Source organism: Macrosteles quadrilineatus, unplaced genomic scaffold (genome assembly GCF_028750875.1).
Source record: "Macrosteles quadrilineatus isolate MER2022 unplaced genomic scaffold, UCM_ALF_1.0 Scaffold_3__2_contigs__length_128488019, whole genome shotgun sequence".
NCBI lineage: Eukaryota > Metazoa > Arthropoda > Insecta > Hemiptera > Cicadellidae > Macrosteles > Macrosteles quadrilineatus.
Window position 1 is genome coordinate 40609096 of NW_026542596.1, and position 18385 is coordinate 40627480.

Here is an 18385-nt window from a genome sequence, read left to right on the forward strand (position 1 = left end):
CGTAGTTTAGTCGACAAATTTTGTGTTAGTATATCGATCAGGCTAAATAAGACGTATCTGGCTTTGCAAGTATCCGGTAGGCTATAAACAATAAACAATGACCTAACCTTTTATCATAGAAACAAATCATTAGGGCCTACTTCAATTATTATTAGAACAACAACTAACTCTAGGCCAAATTTATGTTTAATGTTATCAAAAAGGATCGAAAGTTTAAACTTAAAGCATATATTGGGCAGGAAACTTTTTTATTTAACCACTAAGGGCCCTTTCACACGAGGCCACTGGTGGCCGCCACCGGTGGCCGCCACTGGTTGCCCGCCACAGCTTTAACATTATTTTAAATGGGACCTTTCACACACAGCCACTGTAGTTGCCCGCCACTACACAGTGGCCGAGCAGTGTCTCCTCGCGCAACTGCTAGTCGGCCACCGCCGGCAACTGCAGTGGCGGCAACTCGTCGCGGGGCATTGAATTATATGGGAGCTTTCACACGTAGCAACCAGTGGCCGCCACCGTGGATGAGCACGCAGCTACTATTTTGAATCAGTTCCTGTGCAGACTGCAAAGACAAACGCACTATGGTTGTAGTTGTTGAGTGTTTTCGTGTTGAATTGTTTGTTTGTGAAAATGAGTGATCAGAAGAAAAATAAAGAGGACGTTGCTGAAAAAGAAAAAGACAAAGGAAAACAACAGAAGAAGAGAATAAACAAAATAATAGAAAACAAAGTGGATACTGATGATCTAATTTGCGAAATTGAAAAGTAATCGGCTATTCGGTATAGTACGCCTGTGTCTTTGCCTTATTTTCTTTATTATCAACGCGAGAAGAGGGAGATGTTCATTGTTCGACAGCATTTTCACAACTAACAGTACAGTGGCTGTAGTAGAGTGGCTTGTAGTTGCCTGTACCATCCACTGCAGTTTCCCGGCCGGTAACTGGTGGCGGACACCGGTGTCCGCCACCAGTGGCCGCCACTGGTTGCCCGCCACAGCTTTAACATTATTTTAAATGGGACCCTTCACACGCAGCCACTGTAGTTGCCCGCCACTACACAGTGGCCGAGCAGTGTCTCCTCGCGCAACTGCTAGTTGGCAACCGCCGGCAACTGCAGTGGCGGTAACTCGTCGCGGGGCATTGAATTAAATGGGAGCTTTCACACGTAGTAACCAGTGGCCGCCACCGTGGATGAGCGCGCAGCTACTATTTTGAATCAGTTCACGTACAGACTGCAAAGACAAACGCACTATGGTAGTTGTTGAGTGTTTTCGTGTTGAATTGTTTGTTTGTCGAAATGAGTGATCAGAAGAAAAATAAAGAGGACGTTGCTGAAAAATAAAAAGAAAGGAAAACAACAGAATAATAGAATAAACAAAATAGTAGAAAACAAAGTTGATACTGAAGATCTAATTTGCGAAATTAAAAATTAACCGGCAATTTGGTATAGCACGCCTGTGTCTTTGCCTTATTTTCTTTATTATCAACGCGAGAAGAAGGAGATGTTCATTGTTCAAAGGCATTTTCACAACTACCATTGTACAGTGGCTGTAGTAAAGTGGCTTGTAAGTTGCCTGTATCATCCACTGCAGTTTCCCGGCCGGTAACTGGTGGCGGCCACCGGTGTCTGCCGCAGTGGCTGCGTGTGAAAGGTCCCATTTAAAATAATGTTAAAGCTGTTGCGGGCAACCAGTGGCGGCCACCAGTGGCCTCGTGTGAAAAGGCCCTAAGGGCTGTTTTTGTCTATAAATCTATATTTCGCTTGTACGCTGATGCTCCTAGCCAATTAATTACTGACATCTGTTGTAAACAGAATGACACACAACTTCTAGCTCTCTAGCTGACATGTAGAGGTAGGCTACGCTTTAGTGTGTGTTTAAAAAAATTGGTAATCCATTGAATCTCCCGTCGCAGGAAAGATATTGCCAGTCATACGTTTTTTACCGTGAGAAACATACAGAACGATGGCATTCATCGCCAGGTGATTGAAGCTTGTAACAAGAGACAATAGTAGAGGAGAAAGTGTAGAAATATGCAAGAGAGGTTGCAAGTGGTCGTAAAAATCTCCATATAGGAAGTATTTGGTTTTTTTGTTGGGTAAGTACTCAAACTTTTCCCCAAAGAACACTAAGTAATAATGATTTCACGGCCATTTTCAAACTCCATTGACCATTTCCGCACTTTTATCTCACTCATTGCATTCAGACCGCAGCCTTCAGTCATCTGACGATAGATGTCGGCATGGGATATTTTTCTCGCAATCAAAAACCTGTATTACTGACCTTATTTTGCATGTGGCGGAAAATGCAATGGTTTATGAATATTTTCAATTACAGCGAAGCATACATGATAGCTACAGAGCTGGAAATTGTGTCAATGTGTTAACCAATTATACCAGTACACTATAATGGCGATGATAAGACACTATGTAGATAAGTAATATAATGCAAAAGAGTGAAAGAGTTTTCATCTTAAGTCCAGACTTTTAACATCAGGTTTCCTGTAGTCGCGCCCCAATTGTATTACGTCAATTCCATAAATCCGCATTGAGACACACTTGAATACATACAAATAAAATTAATTTTGTTGGTATTTAGACATTCCATCCCCATATTGAATTTGTAGCAAGATTTTTTATCACAATCATCTTAGTTGTTGTGAGCCACCTACAGATTTCACTGATCGAAATCACATTATTCTGTAAATACACAAACCTTTTTATCGAAAGTCTAACTATGGGAATGGCTTAATAGTGAGTTATAGCAACTGTTATGACCCATCAACCTGGTCAGCAATAAAAAATAAGGTATAAAATAGAATTTTAGACACTAGCGCATTCTGTGACTGGCTCACACAACTATATTCTTTTTTCATAAAAATTGTGTTACAGCTGGTCCATATAGATGGGAAGTCTAGGTTTTCCGCTCAGCTTGAGTTTTGTGAAATGAGTGAATCCTACGTAGGCAGCGTTAGGGCTGTAGCTAACGCTATGTGCTATTAGGTGTGTCCGCTATATAATGTATATTCTTAATAGTTTTACCATCTTTATGTTCACATGACCATGTAATGTGTGTTTCTGATCATGGTTCATCAAGGGGCTGTTTGGGTTCAATTTGGGTTTATAGCACTTTTGGCTGGAAAATCACCAAAATTCCATAGGTTTTTGTGGATGATATAAAAAGAGCCTATTGGGTCTGATGATGATTGGAGTGTCCAATCGAAATCGATCACCACTTACCATCGTTTTTGTATATTTACCGTCTTGTGAGTAACAGTATAAGCGTAAATATATGTTTTAAGTGTTATAAGACGTTTCTTTTATTTACTTTCCGTAAATTTAATAACACGTACAATGCTGATCAAGAAGTTATTTATAAAAAGAGCATAACATACAAACAAATAAGTATTTCATATAATTTATTGTTCAATGAAGGGTTGTGGGGAAAATTGTGAAGAATGGGTCCACATGTTATTTTAACAAAACAACGGTTATTGCTCTACAGCTCTACACTACCTAGAATGAAAATAGGTTTACAAGAGCTATACATATCCATTATGACCGCAACCCCTGTGAATTTTATCATAATGGATATGTATCCATTATGATAAAATTCACAGGGGTTGCGGTATTCCCGGACCCTCCAGCGACCAAAACAAATTTAAATCAACCACTGTTAATGATACTCCAAAACCATCATGACTGATCATGATTATAAGAGAGTTAACGTACATAAACAATATACTAAGTTTCTCAAATCATCATAGATTATGAGAATGGGCTTTCACATGGGGTTGTATTGGGTAGATATAAGATTTTTTAATTTTATATTTTAAAAACCAAAAAATTTCATGGGTTAGTGAATCGTTTGAAAAGAGCTAAAAAATGAATCAGTTTGAAAATAGTTAAAGAATACAAACAAAGTAATACTGTATAGGTATCGCATATTTTATCCCTCAATAATGGATTACGGAGGTATCGGTAAAAATAGCATCCAATAAAATTTAAAGTGACCACTTATGATGAAAATCGACTTTTAATATGATTATATGGTAAGAGAGTGAACGTTATGATGAGTGTAACAAGTAATTCTGGCAAGACTACGAAAACATGCTTTTTACAGGGGGCGTAATATATGATTTATTTGCCATTTCAGACTCTGAAACCTTTCAAATTCCATGGGCTTAGTGCACGTGGTAAAAATAGCTAAATAAACTAAGTAGTTTATGGCATCTTTTATTCCCCTATGAAGAGTCACAGAGGTAGGCTATAGGTAAAAATTATATCTCATGACATTTTAACCCATAAATTTTATTCAGCATGAAAAGAAAAGTTAAAGCATCATGAGCAGCAGCCAGATCATGATAACAGGCTTTCATAGAGAGCTGTGGTACAAATCTGAGTGTTTTGGTATTTGTTAACTCTGAAAACCTCCTAACTACATATACTAACAGAAACTTTTTAATAGATTGTAAAAAAAAAATATTTCACATAATTTATTGTTTGATTAAGGGTTATAGAGAAAATTGCCAATACACATTCATATGTAAATGTACCATTTACCAAAGTCTTTATGCGACTATGTATAAGGAGGAGTTGACAAGGGATCTTGAATCTTGGTAATTCTATTACTGTAATTTGGTGTAATACAATAAACATTCCTTTAACATTTTGAGTTTTGTGGTTTTACTAACTGTCTTGATTAGATCATGTAAACTGGCTTTCATGTGGTTTTATGGGGTGAATATTGAGTTTTTTGCCTATTTATCAAGAAAACATGCAAAAAATTCAAATATTTTTGGTTTTACATTTTCTTTAATGACATCAAAAGAGTTATCAAGATCCCTTTTCTTGAGTTTGCTGACAATATAAAACTTTTTTGGAAAGTTGCTTTCCTCTATGACTTTGAGTCCTTGCTGAAGGCTCTTAATAATGTCTCAACTAAGACTTCAACAAAGGATATGGTGAATCCCACCAAAAATAAGTTGAAAACATTTAGCATTTAGCAAAATTCTCCGGATACTGAATATTTCTTATAGACTGTTCGTAAGAGTTTGAGCCAGACATTCACCGCATCTGCACCAAGACCTCTGGAATTCTCAAAATGATCTCTTGCTCTGCAAGACACTGTCTTAGCATCTGTGTGGAAACATGCCTGCTATATCCAGTAATTCCTCTGTTCACCAACAATTAGAGTACTATGGTACTACTCAAATGGTACTACTGTGTGTTCTGGTCGCCTTACCGCAGCTTATTCCACTTGTTCACTATCTTCGTTTCGTCCCAATACGGGAAGAATGAGCGTATGCCTAGTATTAGTTTGTACTTTATTATGAAATGGGCCCCAGTTGGTTGCATTTAGGGTTTTGATGTGGGTTTACTTTGTGAAGAATCAAGAATCAAGAATCAAGAATTTTTATTTCCATAAAATGTGGTTACATTGCTGGAAAACGTCAGTCAACTATAGCTAAAAAAATAAAAACTAAAATAAGACAATGGTACAAGGTTTCTTACCAATATAAAGAAATACATTCCTGAAACTCTCCATGCAAAGAGAAGAAAAAAAAAACAGCACACAGCACTCGGTTGAAAAACTAAAAAAAACTACTTACAAGTTCTTCTTTCAAATCAAAAAATTCTCTGTTTTTGTACAAAGGGTTTGCCAAAAGGAGCCCCTCAACACCTTTTCTAAATTTTGGGTCCGGCAGGTTCCGAGCTGCAAAAGGAAGTTTATTAAAAAACTTATAACTTAGAATCTCATTCGACATCTGAACTGTACTTAATCTAACATGTGGTAAATTGATATCATTTTTCCTACGTGTATTATAGGGATGGATGTCGCCTCTCAGCTCAAGAGAATCCCATTCCTTCTTGATTTTGATCAAGGACTGAAAAATATAGAGGTTACAAACTGTCATTAAGCTCTCAGCTACAAATATGGGTTTACAATGGTCCAAGTAATCAGCACCAGCTACTACTCTAACTGCTTTCTTTTGATAGCGCAGAACTCTCTTGACCCCAGAGGCGGCACCCCAGAGCCTTAGGCCATACAATAAAATACTCTGAAAGAAAGCAATATAAGCAGTTTTCAGCCAGTCCTTTGGTACAAAATATCTCAGTCTTCTGAGTAGACACAGAACTCTGGAAAGTCTAGCACAAACATGACTAATCTGGTCATTCCAGTTTACTTTATTGTCAAGATGTAAGCCTAGAAGTTTGACAGATTTCACACTATGTTCTAAGTTTCTTAGGCTAAAGATTATTGACTTAGTCTTTGTCTCATTTAGAAAAAAGTGATTTGCTCGGAACCAGGCCGATGCCCCCTCAAGAGATCGTTTCATGGCTTCCTCAAGATCTCCCAGTTCATTACTAGTTTCAAAGAGTGTAGTATCATCTGCGTAACAGATGACACCTTGCCCCAAACACAAAGCGAGATCATTAAGCATGACATTGAAAAGTAAGGGACCAAGAATTGAGCCCTGAGGTACACCATGGGTCAATTGCTGTACACTGGATTGTCTGCCATTTATACAAACCAGCTGCCCACGTCCAGTCAGGTATGACTCAAACAGTTCAAAAAGTTTCCCCTTAACCCCATAGAAATTTAACTTTCCCAGGAGGGTGTCATGATCCACCATGTCAAAGGCCTTGCTGAGGTCACAAAGAGTGGCCCCAGCAAAGCCCCCATCCTCAAAAGACTGAAAAGCTGCCTTTATTAACTTGTCAACCGCATCAGTAGTGCTGCGGTGAGGCCTGAAACCAAACTGGGCAGCTGAGAACAAATTGTTTGTTTCAAAATACAGAGAGAGAGCTGTTCTTTAATAATAAACTCAAGGATCTTAGAGAAAGATGGCAGAATAGAAATTGGTCTAAAATTCTCTGGCAGGTTGGGATTGCCTTTCTTGTGAATAGGCACAACCCTGGCAATTTTTAAAACATCAGGGAAAATACCTTCTAAAATACAACAATTGTTAATGTTAATTGTTAATTAACAATAAGTTAATGGGCTAACTATAGAGAAAATGATCTGTTTCACAAAACTAGTAGAGATATCATATATGTCTCTGCTAGAAGAATTCTTTAACCCTTGCACTACAGATATGACTTTATCACATGAAACTGGGGACATGTGAAAGGTACTAGTAGGTGGAGGTTGTTTTCCCAGTAGTTCTAGGCCAGAGGTAGGGGGGATTCCAATAGCGTCACGGGTCTGTTGGACCGAGTTCACAAAAAATTCGTTGAACTCACTGGGTGTTAGGCTGGTCAGCTGTAAAGGTTTTGTTGGAACCACTTCTCTCTTTATAACCGTCCAAGCTGGAGAACAAGGATTTTGTGCAGATTCAATGAATTTGACATTACTCTCAAATCTGGCAAGCTTAAGGCTTTCTTGGTATTCATTTTTGACTCGCAGATATCTTGCTTTAGCTTCAGGAGTTTTGGATACCTTGTACATATCATAGGTTAAAAGTTTCCACTTTCTTAAGGTTAGTAAAGTGGGATTGTCTGTATAGGGCTGGATGGAGTTTTTTAGATTCTTATGGGGCCGGAGGGGTTTTTTGGGAAACCACTCGTTAACCAACATTAGAAAAGTATTTAAAAACTGGTTAAATTTTTGGTTAGAATTACCACCTTGAAGTAGAACATACCAGTCTATGTTAAAGAGATCACCCACAAAGCTATGTATTTTACTTACAGGAAAGGGCCTATACAACTTAGATATAGTACCATGCTTCGATACGTTTCCATCTGCCTGCTTATCCCTTATGCTAAACTTAATTGCTTCATGGTCTGCAATGGCATAGCTAAGGACCTCTGCATTAAAACAGTCATTAGATAAATCGGTTGCTACATTGTCCAGGCAGGAAGTGCCCCGAGTAGGCTCCCACACAGAACAATAGAGGTCAAGGGACCTTTAAAGGTTTAAAAAATCTTCGGAAAGTCTGTTTCTTACCAAGATGTTCACATTGAAGTCGCCACCTATGACGACACTGTTCGCAGATCTTCTCACACTTAAAGAGAGGACTAACCTTTCAAGGCTATCTAAAAACCTGTCGGGATCACCGTCAGGCGACCTATAAATGCCAATGAAAATAATACTGCAACTATGCAAATGAACGCAAACATATTCATGATGCAGGTCAACGCAAAACTCACTAACATCAATAACAGTGATTGAGTTCATTATATTAGGTGTCCCAAAAAGAGCAACCCCACCGTGCTTCAGAGAAGTTCTGCAATAGGCTGAAATAAGGCAGAAGCCACTTATGTTTGTACACTTTATAAGTTCATCGGACTGCCAATGCTCTGAGAGACAAAGCAGTTTATAATCATTAAGAGCAAGTGTCATTTCAAGGTCTAAAATTTGAGCAGTGGAAAGGCACTGTACATTAAGTAACAATATACAAAAGTTAAAAAGTCCTAGGCCTACACCTACATTATTTGGGCCTCCATGGCCGTTTTGGCTAACAGGTCTAGATGCACAAAAATTTACAGAGGAGTGATTTTCCCGCATCATGTTTAGTCCCATTTTTTCGGACGATCCCCTAAAAAAGTACGAGAAGGAATGTAGCTTTTAACGATATTTTGTCTGCCTGAACAACGTTCTTCAAACTCTTTTACAAAAATTCCCTCGGGCCAAAATTCAGGTTTCAATAAGTCCTTAACAAGATTATCAGAGACGCTTACCTTGAAACTTGTATAGTCTGAAAACCTGGTAGGTAGTTTCTCACATTTGTTACAAATAACATTTTCACTTTTCAGATAGGATTCAATGTCACTACTTTCCGTATCTGAAGAACAACGACTAACAAAAACTGCCTTGGATTTTTCCGCACGCTTGAGACCACTTTTGTCAGTATTTGAACCTATAATGGGTTTAGTCTTAGTTTTAGAAAACCTAACCTCTTCTTGAGACGTCTTGGAAGTTGTAGGTCTAATTTTGTTTCTAGGCCTACTGTCAGTATTGCTAGCTAGTACTTGGGAGTAGCTTTTATTCCTATTTTCAGTGTTTCCGGCCTCCTGTCCATTCACTTTGTCATCAGATTCGGAATTTGGTAGACTTGACTCTTGACTAGGCCTAGGTAGGCCTATAAGCTGAGAATGGGTTTCTGCAGAGGACCGCTTCTTGGTTTGTACAACATCTTCAAGTTTGTTGTTTAGTTCGAGGTTATTTTCAACAACTCCTTTAACGAGAGATATTAAGTTCTGGACAGTTGAATTTAGGTTAATAAATTCTTCAATATTACCAACTCTCGTCTGCAGACTTTTGAGGTTAACATCACAGGAGTCACAGAACCACTTGGATTTGTCCCCTAATTTGTTTACTAAGTCATATTCAACTGAAGAAATATTTACACAAGCAATGTGGTACCATTTGGAGCAAAAACCATCACAGAAAATCGCATTACAATTATTTTTAACTAATTTAAAACAAGAGCCACAATTAGGATCAACGTGACCATCCACCATGACACTTGGAAAAAAAACTCCAAGATCTTCTCGTACTGAAGGGCTTTAAGGGTATAGCAGCCTTCAAAATTTTGGTTGTGGTGAGCGGCATGATTATAGATTGGTTTTCTTTTGTCTTCATGTACCACATCAAAACGATGGCCTGTCATTCGAACTCTTAAAGAGTTTGAAGTCTGGCCAATGTAATCTTTTGGACAATGTTTACACGATAGTTGATAAATCACATTGTGAGATTAACAAGTTGATCTACCAACAATTGGATAAACCTTGTTTGTAACTTTACTATCAAATTCAGTTGTATTACTCATAATTTTGCAAATACCACATCGGGGCTTGTGACATGGTTCACAGCCGTGTTTAGAATTGTTTGAAGGCCGAGAATTTTGAATTTTGGGTCTCACCAACATATTTTTTGAGCGGAGCGAGCGAAGCTCTTATACGTCGACTTTTATGCATTTCGTAATATGCAAACTCCTCCTAGACGGCTGAATCAATCGTTTTCAAATTTTGCATGGTGATAAAGACCATATCGGTGAGTGCCAACATCTATATGGCGTTAAAAAAGTCTCTCAGGAATCCGTAGAAAAATGAAACCGAAAATCACATTTTTTTAACATTAGTCTTATGGGTTGCTAGGTAACCATGTTGGCTGAATTAAATAACAAGTAAAAAGTAAACAAAAGATTTGAAGTTTTAGCATGTGCTCATAATAAGCCAACTACCCACAGTATACTAGGAAATTACAAATACAGTACAAAAGGAAAAACATCACTTGTTAATATTGAGCAAAGATTATACTTAAGATTACTCGATACATTGTAGTCAAGGGTAGCAGTGCGAAGTCTAGGATCTGTTTATGACGAATACATTAAGGTATCTGCAATCCTAAAATGCTATGGGAAGGGAAGGAAACAGGTCCGTGACGTAGGAAGTGATGAAGGAAGTAGTAAATGCGAGCAGTCCGGAGTGTGGGGACTGTTTATGACGATAAGATTAGGGTATCTGCAATCCTAAAATGCTATGGGAAGGGAGGAAAACAGGTCCGCAACGTAGGAAGTGGTGAAGGAAGTAGTCAAGGCGAGTAGTCCGGAGTGCGGGAACTTTTTATGACGATTAGAATAAGGTATCTGCAATCTTTAAGTGCAATAGGAAGGGAGGGAAACAGGTCCGCGACGTAGGAAGTGGTGAAGGAAGTAGTCAAGGCGAGCTGTCCGGAGTGTTGGAACTATTATGACGATTAGATAAGGGTATGGGCAATCAAAAATGCTATGGGAAAGTGAGGGAAACAGGCCCGTGACGTAGGAAGTGGTGAAGGAAGTAGTCAAAGCGAGCTGTCCGGAGTGTTGGAACTGTTTATGACGATAAGATAAGGGTATGGGCAATCCTAAAATGCTATGGGAAGGGACGGAAAGAGGTCCGCGACGTAGGAAGTGGTGATGGAAGTAGTCAAGGCGAGCTGTCAGGAGTGAGGGAACTGTTTATGGCGATTAGATAAGGGTATGGGCAATCCTAAAATGCTATGGGAAGGGAGGGAAACAGGTCCGTGACGTAAGAAGTGGTGAAGGAAGTAGTCAAGGCGAGCTAACTGGAGCATGGGAACTGTTTATGATGATTAGATTAAGGTATTTGCAATCCTAAAATGCTATGGAAAGGGAGGAAAATAGGTCCGCGACGTAGGAAGTGGTGAAGGAAGTAGTCTAGGCGAGTTGTCCGGAGTGTTGGAAATGTTTATGACAATTGGATTAAGGTATCAGCAAACCTAAAATGCTACGGGAAGGGAGGAAAACAGGTCCGCGACGTAGGAAGTGATGAAGGAAGTAGTCAAGGTGAGCTGTCCGGAGTGTGGGGACTGTTTATGACGATTAGATTAAGGTATTTGCAATTCTAAAATGCTATGGAAAGGGAGGAAAATAGGTCCGCGACGTAGGAAGTGGTGAAGGAAGTAGTCTAGGCGAGTTGTCCGGATTGTTTGAAATGTTTATGACAATTAGATTATGGTATCAGCAAACCTAAAATGCTACGGGAAGGGAGGAAAACAGGTCCGCAACGTAGGAAGTGATGAAGGAAGTAGTCAAGGTGAGCTGTCCGGAGTGTGGGAACTGTTTATGACGATTAGATTAAGGTATTTGCAATCCTAAATGCTATGGGAAGGGAGGGAAACAGGTCCGCGACGTAGGAAGTGGTGAAGGAAGTAGTCAAGGCGAGTAGTCCGGAGTGTGGGAACTGTTTATGACGATTAGATTAAGGTATCTGCAATCTTTAAATGCAATGGAATGGAGGGAAACAGATCCATGACGTAGGAAATTGTGTAGGATGTAGATGTGTGGATTTATGTATCTCCAATACCACGGTGCTTTCAGAGTGAACTAATGATTTTCCCCGAGCAAAGCTCGGTCCCCAGGTACTATAATCAAATGACGACACTAGCTTGAGGTTCGTGACGTATGAAGAGGTTAAGGAAGTAGTAAAGGTGAACAGTCTGGAGTATGGAAACTGTTTATGACGATTAGATTAAGGTCTCTATATTCCTAAAATGCTACGGAAAGGGAGGGAAACAGGTCCGCGACGTAGGAACAGGTGAAAGAAGTAGTAAGGTGAGCAGTGTGGAGTGTGGGAACTGGAAACCGTTTGTAGCAGTTTTAATGTATCTGCAATGCTGAAATGCAATGAGAAGGGATGGAAGCATGCCCAAGACATAGGAAATTGTGAAAGAAGTAGTAAAGTCTAGCAGTACGGACAGTGGGGATGTTTGTTGCAATTAGATTAACGTATCTAAAATACTAAAATGCTATGGAAAGCGATGAATACAGGTCCACGACGTAAGTGGTGAAGGAAGTAGTAAAGGTGGCAGTGCAGAGTGGGGGAACCGTTTGAGCAGATGGATAAATGAATTTGTAATACTTAAATGCTATGAGAAAGGAAGGAAACAGGCCAATGACGTAGTAAATGGTGAAGGAAGTAGTAAGGCTAACAGCGCAGAGTGTGGGAACTGTCTTTGGCAATTACATTAATGTATCTGCAATCCTAAAATGCTATGGGAAGAGAGAGAAACAGGTCCACGACGTAGGGTGTGGTGAAGGAAGTAGTAAAGGTGAGCAGTGTTGAGTTTGGGAATGGATTAATGTATCTGCAATGCTAAAATGCTACGGGAAGAGACTGTAGACTGTAATATGTTAAAATGATTACGAAGCACAAATCGATACATATTTTCGATACATGCAATCGTTTACAATCGAAATTTACAACTGAGTTGACAACAGCTGATTTTTACTCCATAGAGGCTAAACACGATTTTTACTCCCTAAATATTAAAAATGCTACTTTAGACCCGCAGCGCATGCATGAAAAAATACTGTTTTTACTGCAGTAAGACAAAAACAATATAATATGAACCCTTGATGACTCCGCTCAATTTTGTGGATGCCTCTGCGAACGCCACCTAGTTAAATTTTGTGGCCTTTTAAAAATAACACGTGGTGGTCTGGAAAATAAATTTTCAATACTGGGGGAAGATTTCAATATATTGAATGCTACTTTCATTACACTGTTAATCTTTTGTAGCCCAGGATAGTATTGAGTAATAAATTTAGGATCACTTGAAAAACTATTATCTTGGTTGAGTTTTTTGGGTTTTTTGATCTGATTGGATATTAGTTTTTGAGGATAGCCTCTTTCAATGAAAGCAGAATTCAATTTAGTGATATATTTTTCAAAATCAGATTTTTCACTGCAGAGTGTTTTAGCACGAATTGATAAGCTTTTTGGAATAGATTTTTTCATATACATAGGGTGACAACTTTGATAATGTAAGTATTGCATTTTGTTAGTTTCTTTTAAATGAATTTTTGTTTTAAGTTTTTGATTGTCAATGAAGACATCAACATCTAAGAAAGAAACAATTTTGTCTGAATAATTCCAAGTAAATTTCAAGCAAGAAAATTGGTTTAAATCTTGTAGAAATTCTTTTAGTGAATTTATTCCGTGTTGCCAAACAATAAAGATATCGTCTATATATCTTAACCAAAGAAGAGGAGTTAAAGGATTGTTTGAAAGAAAATTTTGCTCTAATAGACCCATGAAAAGATTAGCGTAGGCTGGGGCCATTTGTGTACCCATTGCTGTGCCTTTAATTTGTAAGAAGTGTTTGTCCATGAATCTGAAATTGTTCATGGTTACTGTAGTATCATTTGAATGAGAGTTTATATATATATATATGAACCATGTCACAAGCCCCGATGTGGTATTTGCAAAATTATGAGTAATACAACTGAATTTAATAGTAAAGTTTCAAACAAGGTTTATCCGATTGTTGGTAGATCAACTTGTGAATCTCACAATGTGATTTATCAACTATCGTGTAAACATTGTCCAAAAGATTACATTGGCCAGACTTAAAACTCTTTAAGAGTTCGAATGACAGACCATTGTTTTGATGTGGTACATGAAGACAAAAGAAAACCAATCTATAATCATGCCGCTCACCACAACCAAAATTTTGAAGGCTGCTATACCCTTAAAGCCCTTCACAAAGTAAACCCACATCAAAACCCTAAATGCAACCAACTGGTTTTAAGAAATTCTGAATTGGCTCACCAGTTGGTACTGAAAACAAAGTTCCCCTCTGGTTTAAATTTAAGATAGTAAAAAAGTGATTCAACTCAGCTGAATTTTAATTTTCTTTTAGGCTGATTTTATTATTTTCTTTGATCTGTACTCAATCATATGTTCTCAAAATTCAACTATTTGTAAACACTTCATATTTATTTGTTTTGTTCATCTTTACATTTTTCATTCTCTTTGCTTGAAAACATTTGTATTAAACGAAAATTTGCAATGTTTCATGTTTCATTCATCATAAACTCTATCAAGATCTCCTCAAGAATATCTATATATATATATATATATATATACAGTAGAGTCCCGCAAACTCGGCACTCGATAATTCGGCAGTCTGGATAACTCGGCCATCACCTAGCTCAGACAATTAGTGATTTTTTGAGTCCGAGTTAAACATGGGCTCAAGTCAAATCATTCGCAACTCGTACCAAGGATTTGTTGTACTATATCTAACAACTTAATACTGACTTGTAATATAAAAATAAATAAATAAGGCAGCTAAAAGGAATAAAAATTGTATTGTTCTTATTTTTAAACCTAGTTCCCGATAACCCGGCATTTCATAAACTCGGCACCCTTCCAGTCCACATTACGCCGAGTTTGCGGGACTCTACTGTATACCTATATATATATATGTGTCCATCCGCAAGATAACTTGAGTAATTTTTGTCCAATTTTGATAAAATTTGGTTTGAAGGTGTAAGGTGGGATAAACTTGAAGCAGTTCGCGAACCAGCATGATCGGACCATGGGAACGGGGTTTAACGGGGGGTTTTATGCCCAAAAATGGGTTTTTCTCATTTTTTACCTATAAAACACAAAATTGATCAATTTTTCTCCAGACCTTTTTAAAGAGCTTAAAAACAAATATGGTAATTTAGTATATGAAAGTGTTTTTGTACGGTGATTGGTTACGGAGAAAATTCAAAAAAATTGTTAATTTAAAATTCCCATGTTATTCTTATGGAAAATATTATATGTTGTAGTTGGCTTGTTTATGGATATATTTTTATCGAACTTGGCAGATTTATTTATTTCATACTAAGCTATTGATATTTTAATAAAAAAACACACTTTATTAGTTTCCCTGTAGCAGCTAACCCAGGTACTCGTTACATAAATGTTAATTTAATAGATTAATTGAAAATCAATACAGGCAAATGGAAATTCGCTTAGTCGGCAGGTTTGCTGCACCGGGGGTATTTTAGTTATACATGTTGTAGTAAAATAATTTATTCTAGATATTTATACATATGTGTTTTTTGTAGGTTCCATGCCTTGTACGGGCGTTGCCAGACTTATTCACCACAGACTTGATACTTCGGCTTTACGATATGAACACAAAGACTGGTCGTCTCGCCACCGCTCGAGACCTATGCCTCCTGCGCAACATGACTATGAAAAGTCCAGCATAGTAGATCTCAATGTACAAACTAAATGTATCGACTAATGTATTGCTATTCTGTCTAGTAGTGTTGATTTTACTACTAAACTGTTGTAACATTTTCAATCTGTGATTGTGCTGATTACAGTGTATATATTTTTTACTTTCTTATTGTTATAGTTAATATAAACCCTCTCTTAACTCCTTTCCACAGTACCAGACGTAACGTTGGATAAGGACGAATTAATGAAAAACTACCAGTAGCATTACTGCAATCTTCTGTTGTGAAATAGTTTGACCTGCGTAGAATTAACCGTAGAATGTGAGTATTTAACAGTGAAGAAGAGTAGGATGGGATGAGCAGGGCTGTATTTAGAATCTACGAGGCTCCCAGCAGATCTCACCAGAGAGTCACCTCTATGTTCTGATTCTTCGAAGGTTGGAACCTAAGGGATTAGAAATGCATGTGGTATTGCTTCAACTCGATGAATTTACCTTTTGTTTCCAATAATCAGATCAGCAAAAAGACCTAGGAAACTAACTAATAAAAGTCTATTAATTTTTTAATAATATTAGGGGTCTTAGGTCAGGACCAGACATTTTTATTTCTTTAGGGTTGAGTAAAAAAAAAATTTGAACTTCGGGTATTGGATCGAAATTGGATCTAGGATCACCACAAAGTCATTCAAGTTTTACACCTCTACACATTTATGCCAAAATTTATCATAAAATGGACCAAAATTACATGAGTTATCATACAAATTTGAACGAAAAGTGTTTTTGGCCTCTGGGGACATCAAAATATTAAAAGTAAATCGGTCAAGAGTCGTCTAGATCTTTCAGTGCCGCCTTCGGTAATAGCTTCTTCCCTAAAAAAAATTCGCTAAAAGTTCTTCACACGGTCTACACAAACGACCTATACGTTTTGTTTCCTCAACAGGTGGACCTACAGGCTTAGGTGGTCAGAGTAAAAAACTCAAGATTCATGAGGCATGAGGACGAAAAATTGAATAGCTTTTTTTGTATTCAAGGTCTTTTATACGATAAGGCTAACTTGGTTTAAAGGATGATCACAAAAAAGTGGAGACTTGCTCTAGTACTGTCATTCCTGAAAGACAACACAAAAAAGGAAACCAAAGTTAAGTTTTTTTTGAAGTCAATGCATGACTGCTCACTTTGCTCACTAGTACCTGGGGCCCACTCTGTGATGCCATCCTTTACTACTTCCTTCACCATTTCTTACGTCATGGACCTGTTTCCTTCCCTTCTCATAGCATTTAAGTATTACAGATACATTAATCTAACTGCCACAAACGGTTCCCACACTATGCGATGCTATACTTTACTACTTCCTAATTCGTGGACCTGTTTTCATCTCTTTCCATAGCATTTTAGTATTTTAAATAAATTAATCTAATCGCCACAAACATTTCCCACACATGTTTCCATCCCTTCTCATAGCATTTAGTATTTCAATTTCAGATACATAATTCCAACTGTTACAATTAATTGGTTTCCAGTTCCAAGACTCCACACTACTCGCCTTTACTATTTCCTTCACCTCTTCCTACGTCGCGGACCTGTTTCCCCCCCTTCCCATTGCATTTTAAGATTGCAGATACCTTAATCTAATCCTCATAAACAGTTCCCACCTTCCGGACTGCTCGCCTTGACTACTTCCTTCACCACTTCCTACGTCTCGGACCTGTTTTCCTCCCTTCCCATAGCATTTTAAGATTGTAGATACCTTAATCTAATCGTCATAAACAGTAACCACACTCTGGACTACGCCTTTACTACTTCCTACACCACTTCCTACGTTGCGGTCGCGGACCTCTGGTTCCCTCCCTTCTCATAGCATTTTAGGATTGTACCTTAATCTAATCGTCATAAACAGTTCCCACACTCCAGACCGCTCACCTTTACTATTTCTTTTACCACTTCCTACGTCACGGACCTGTTTCCTTACCTTCCCATATAGCATTTTAGAATTGCAGATACTTTAATCTAATCGTCATAAACAGTTCCCGCACTCAGGATAGCTCGCATTGACTACTTCCTTCACCACTTCCTACGTCGCAGACCTGTTTCCTTACCTTTCCATAGCATTTTAGGATTTCAGATACCTTACCATCCTTATGGAACAGCTGAAGCCACTTTTATTGTTAGTTCTGTCTGGTTTTCTGTAGATGTCGTGTTTTGTTTACAATTGGTTTCTATTATTTTAGGGTTATTTTCTCATTATTTTTGTCTCACTGTTTGGTTATATAGCCAACGAACGATAGTAATATAGTACGGTAATATAGTGAACGAGTTATCCTTTATGATTAAATAGTATTATTTGGTTAAACGAGGTTTTAATTTACCTAACAAGAAACAAATTGTAAACAAAGCACGACATCTACAGAAAACCAGACAGAACTAACAATAAAATTGGCTTCAGCTGTTCCATAAGGATGGGAAATCTACCTTAATCTAATCGTCATAACAGATCCCACACTCCACACTGTTAAGTTAGCCTTTACTTCGATGTATCGAGTAAGCCTCAGTATAATCATTGCTCAATAGTAACAAGTGATTTTTGCTTTTGTACTGTATTTTGTAATTTCTAGTATACTGTGGGTAGATGCAAGGCCATACTAGAAAAAACGCCTTTATGATCACATGTGTTACAACTAACAAGTCTTTTGTTTACTTTTTCCTTGTTATTTAATTCAACCAACATGGTTACTTAGCAACCCATAAGACTAATGTTAATAAAATGTGAATTTCAGTTTTATTTTTCTACGTAATTAGATTTTTGTTGGCAGTTCTAACTCGTTTTTAGGCCAAAAATAAACTATTTACAACATTTGAAGAAAATTGTCGGAGCCGTTTCGAGATCTTTCTGCAAGCAAGCATACATACAAACAAACATTGC

General features: G+C 37.9%; 1 protein-coding gene across 1 annotated transcript in view; it reads left to right on the plus strand.

The window, feature by feature from the left end:
• The window catches only part of LOC128989134 (mediator of RNA polymerase II transcription subunit 24), a 54535-nt gene extending 38907 nt beyond the window's left edge, over positions 1-15628 (plus strand). Inside the window, exon 40 of the mRNA XM_054411001.1 lies at positions 15350-15628. Coding sequence (XP_054266976.1) covers positions 15350-15496 — 147 coding nt within the window. The 3' untranslated portion in view covers positions 15497-15628. The remainder of the gene's footprint in view (positions 1-15349) is intronic.
• Positions 15629-18385: the final 2757 nt, after the last annotated feature.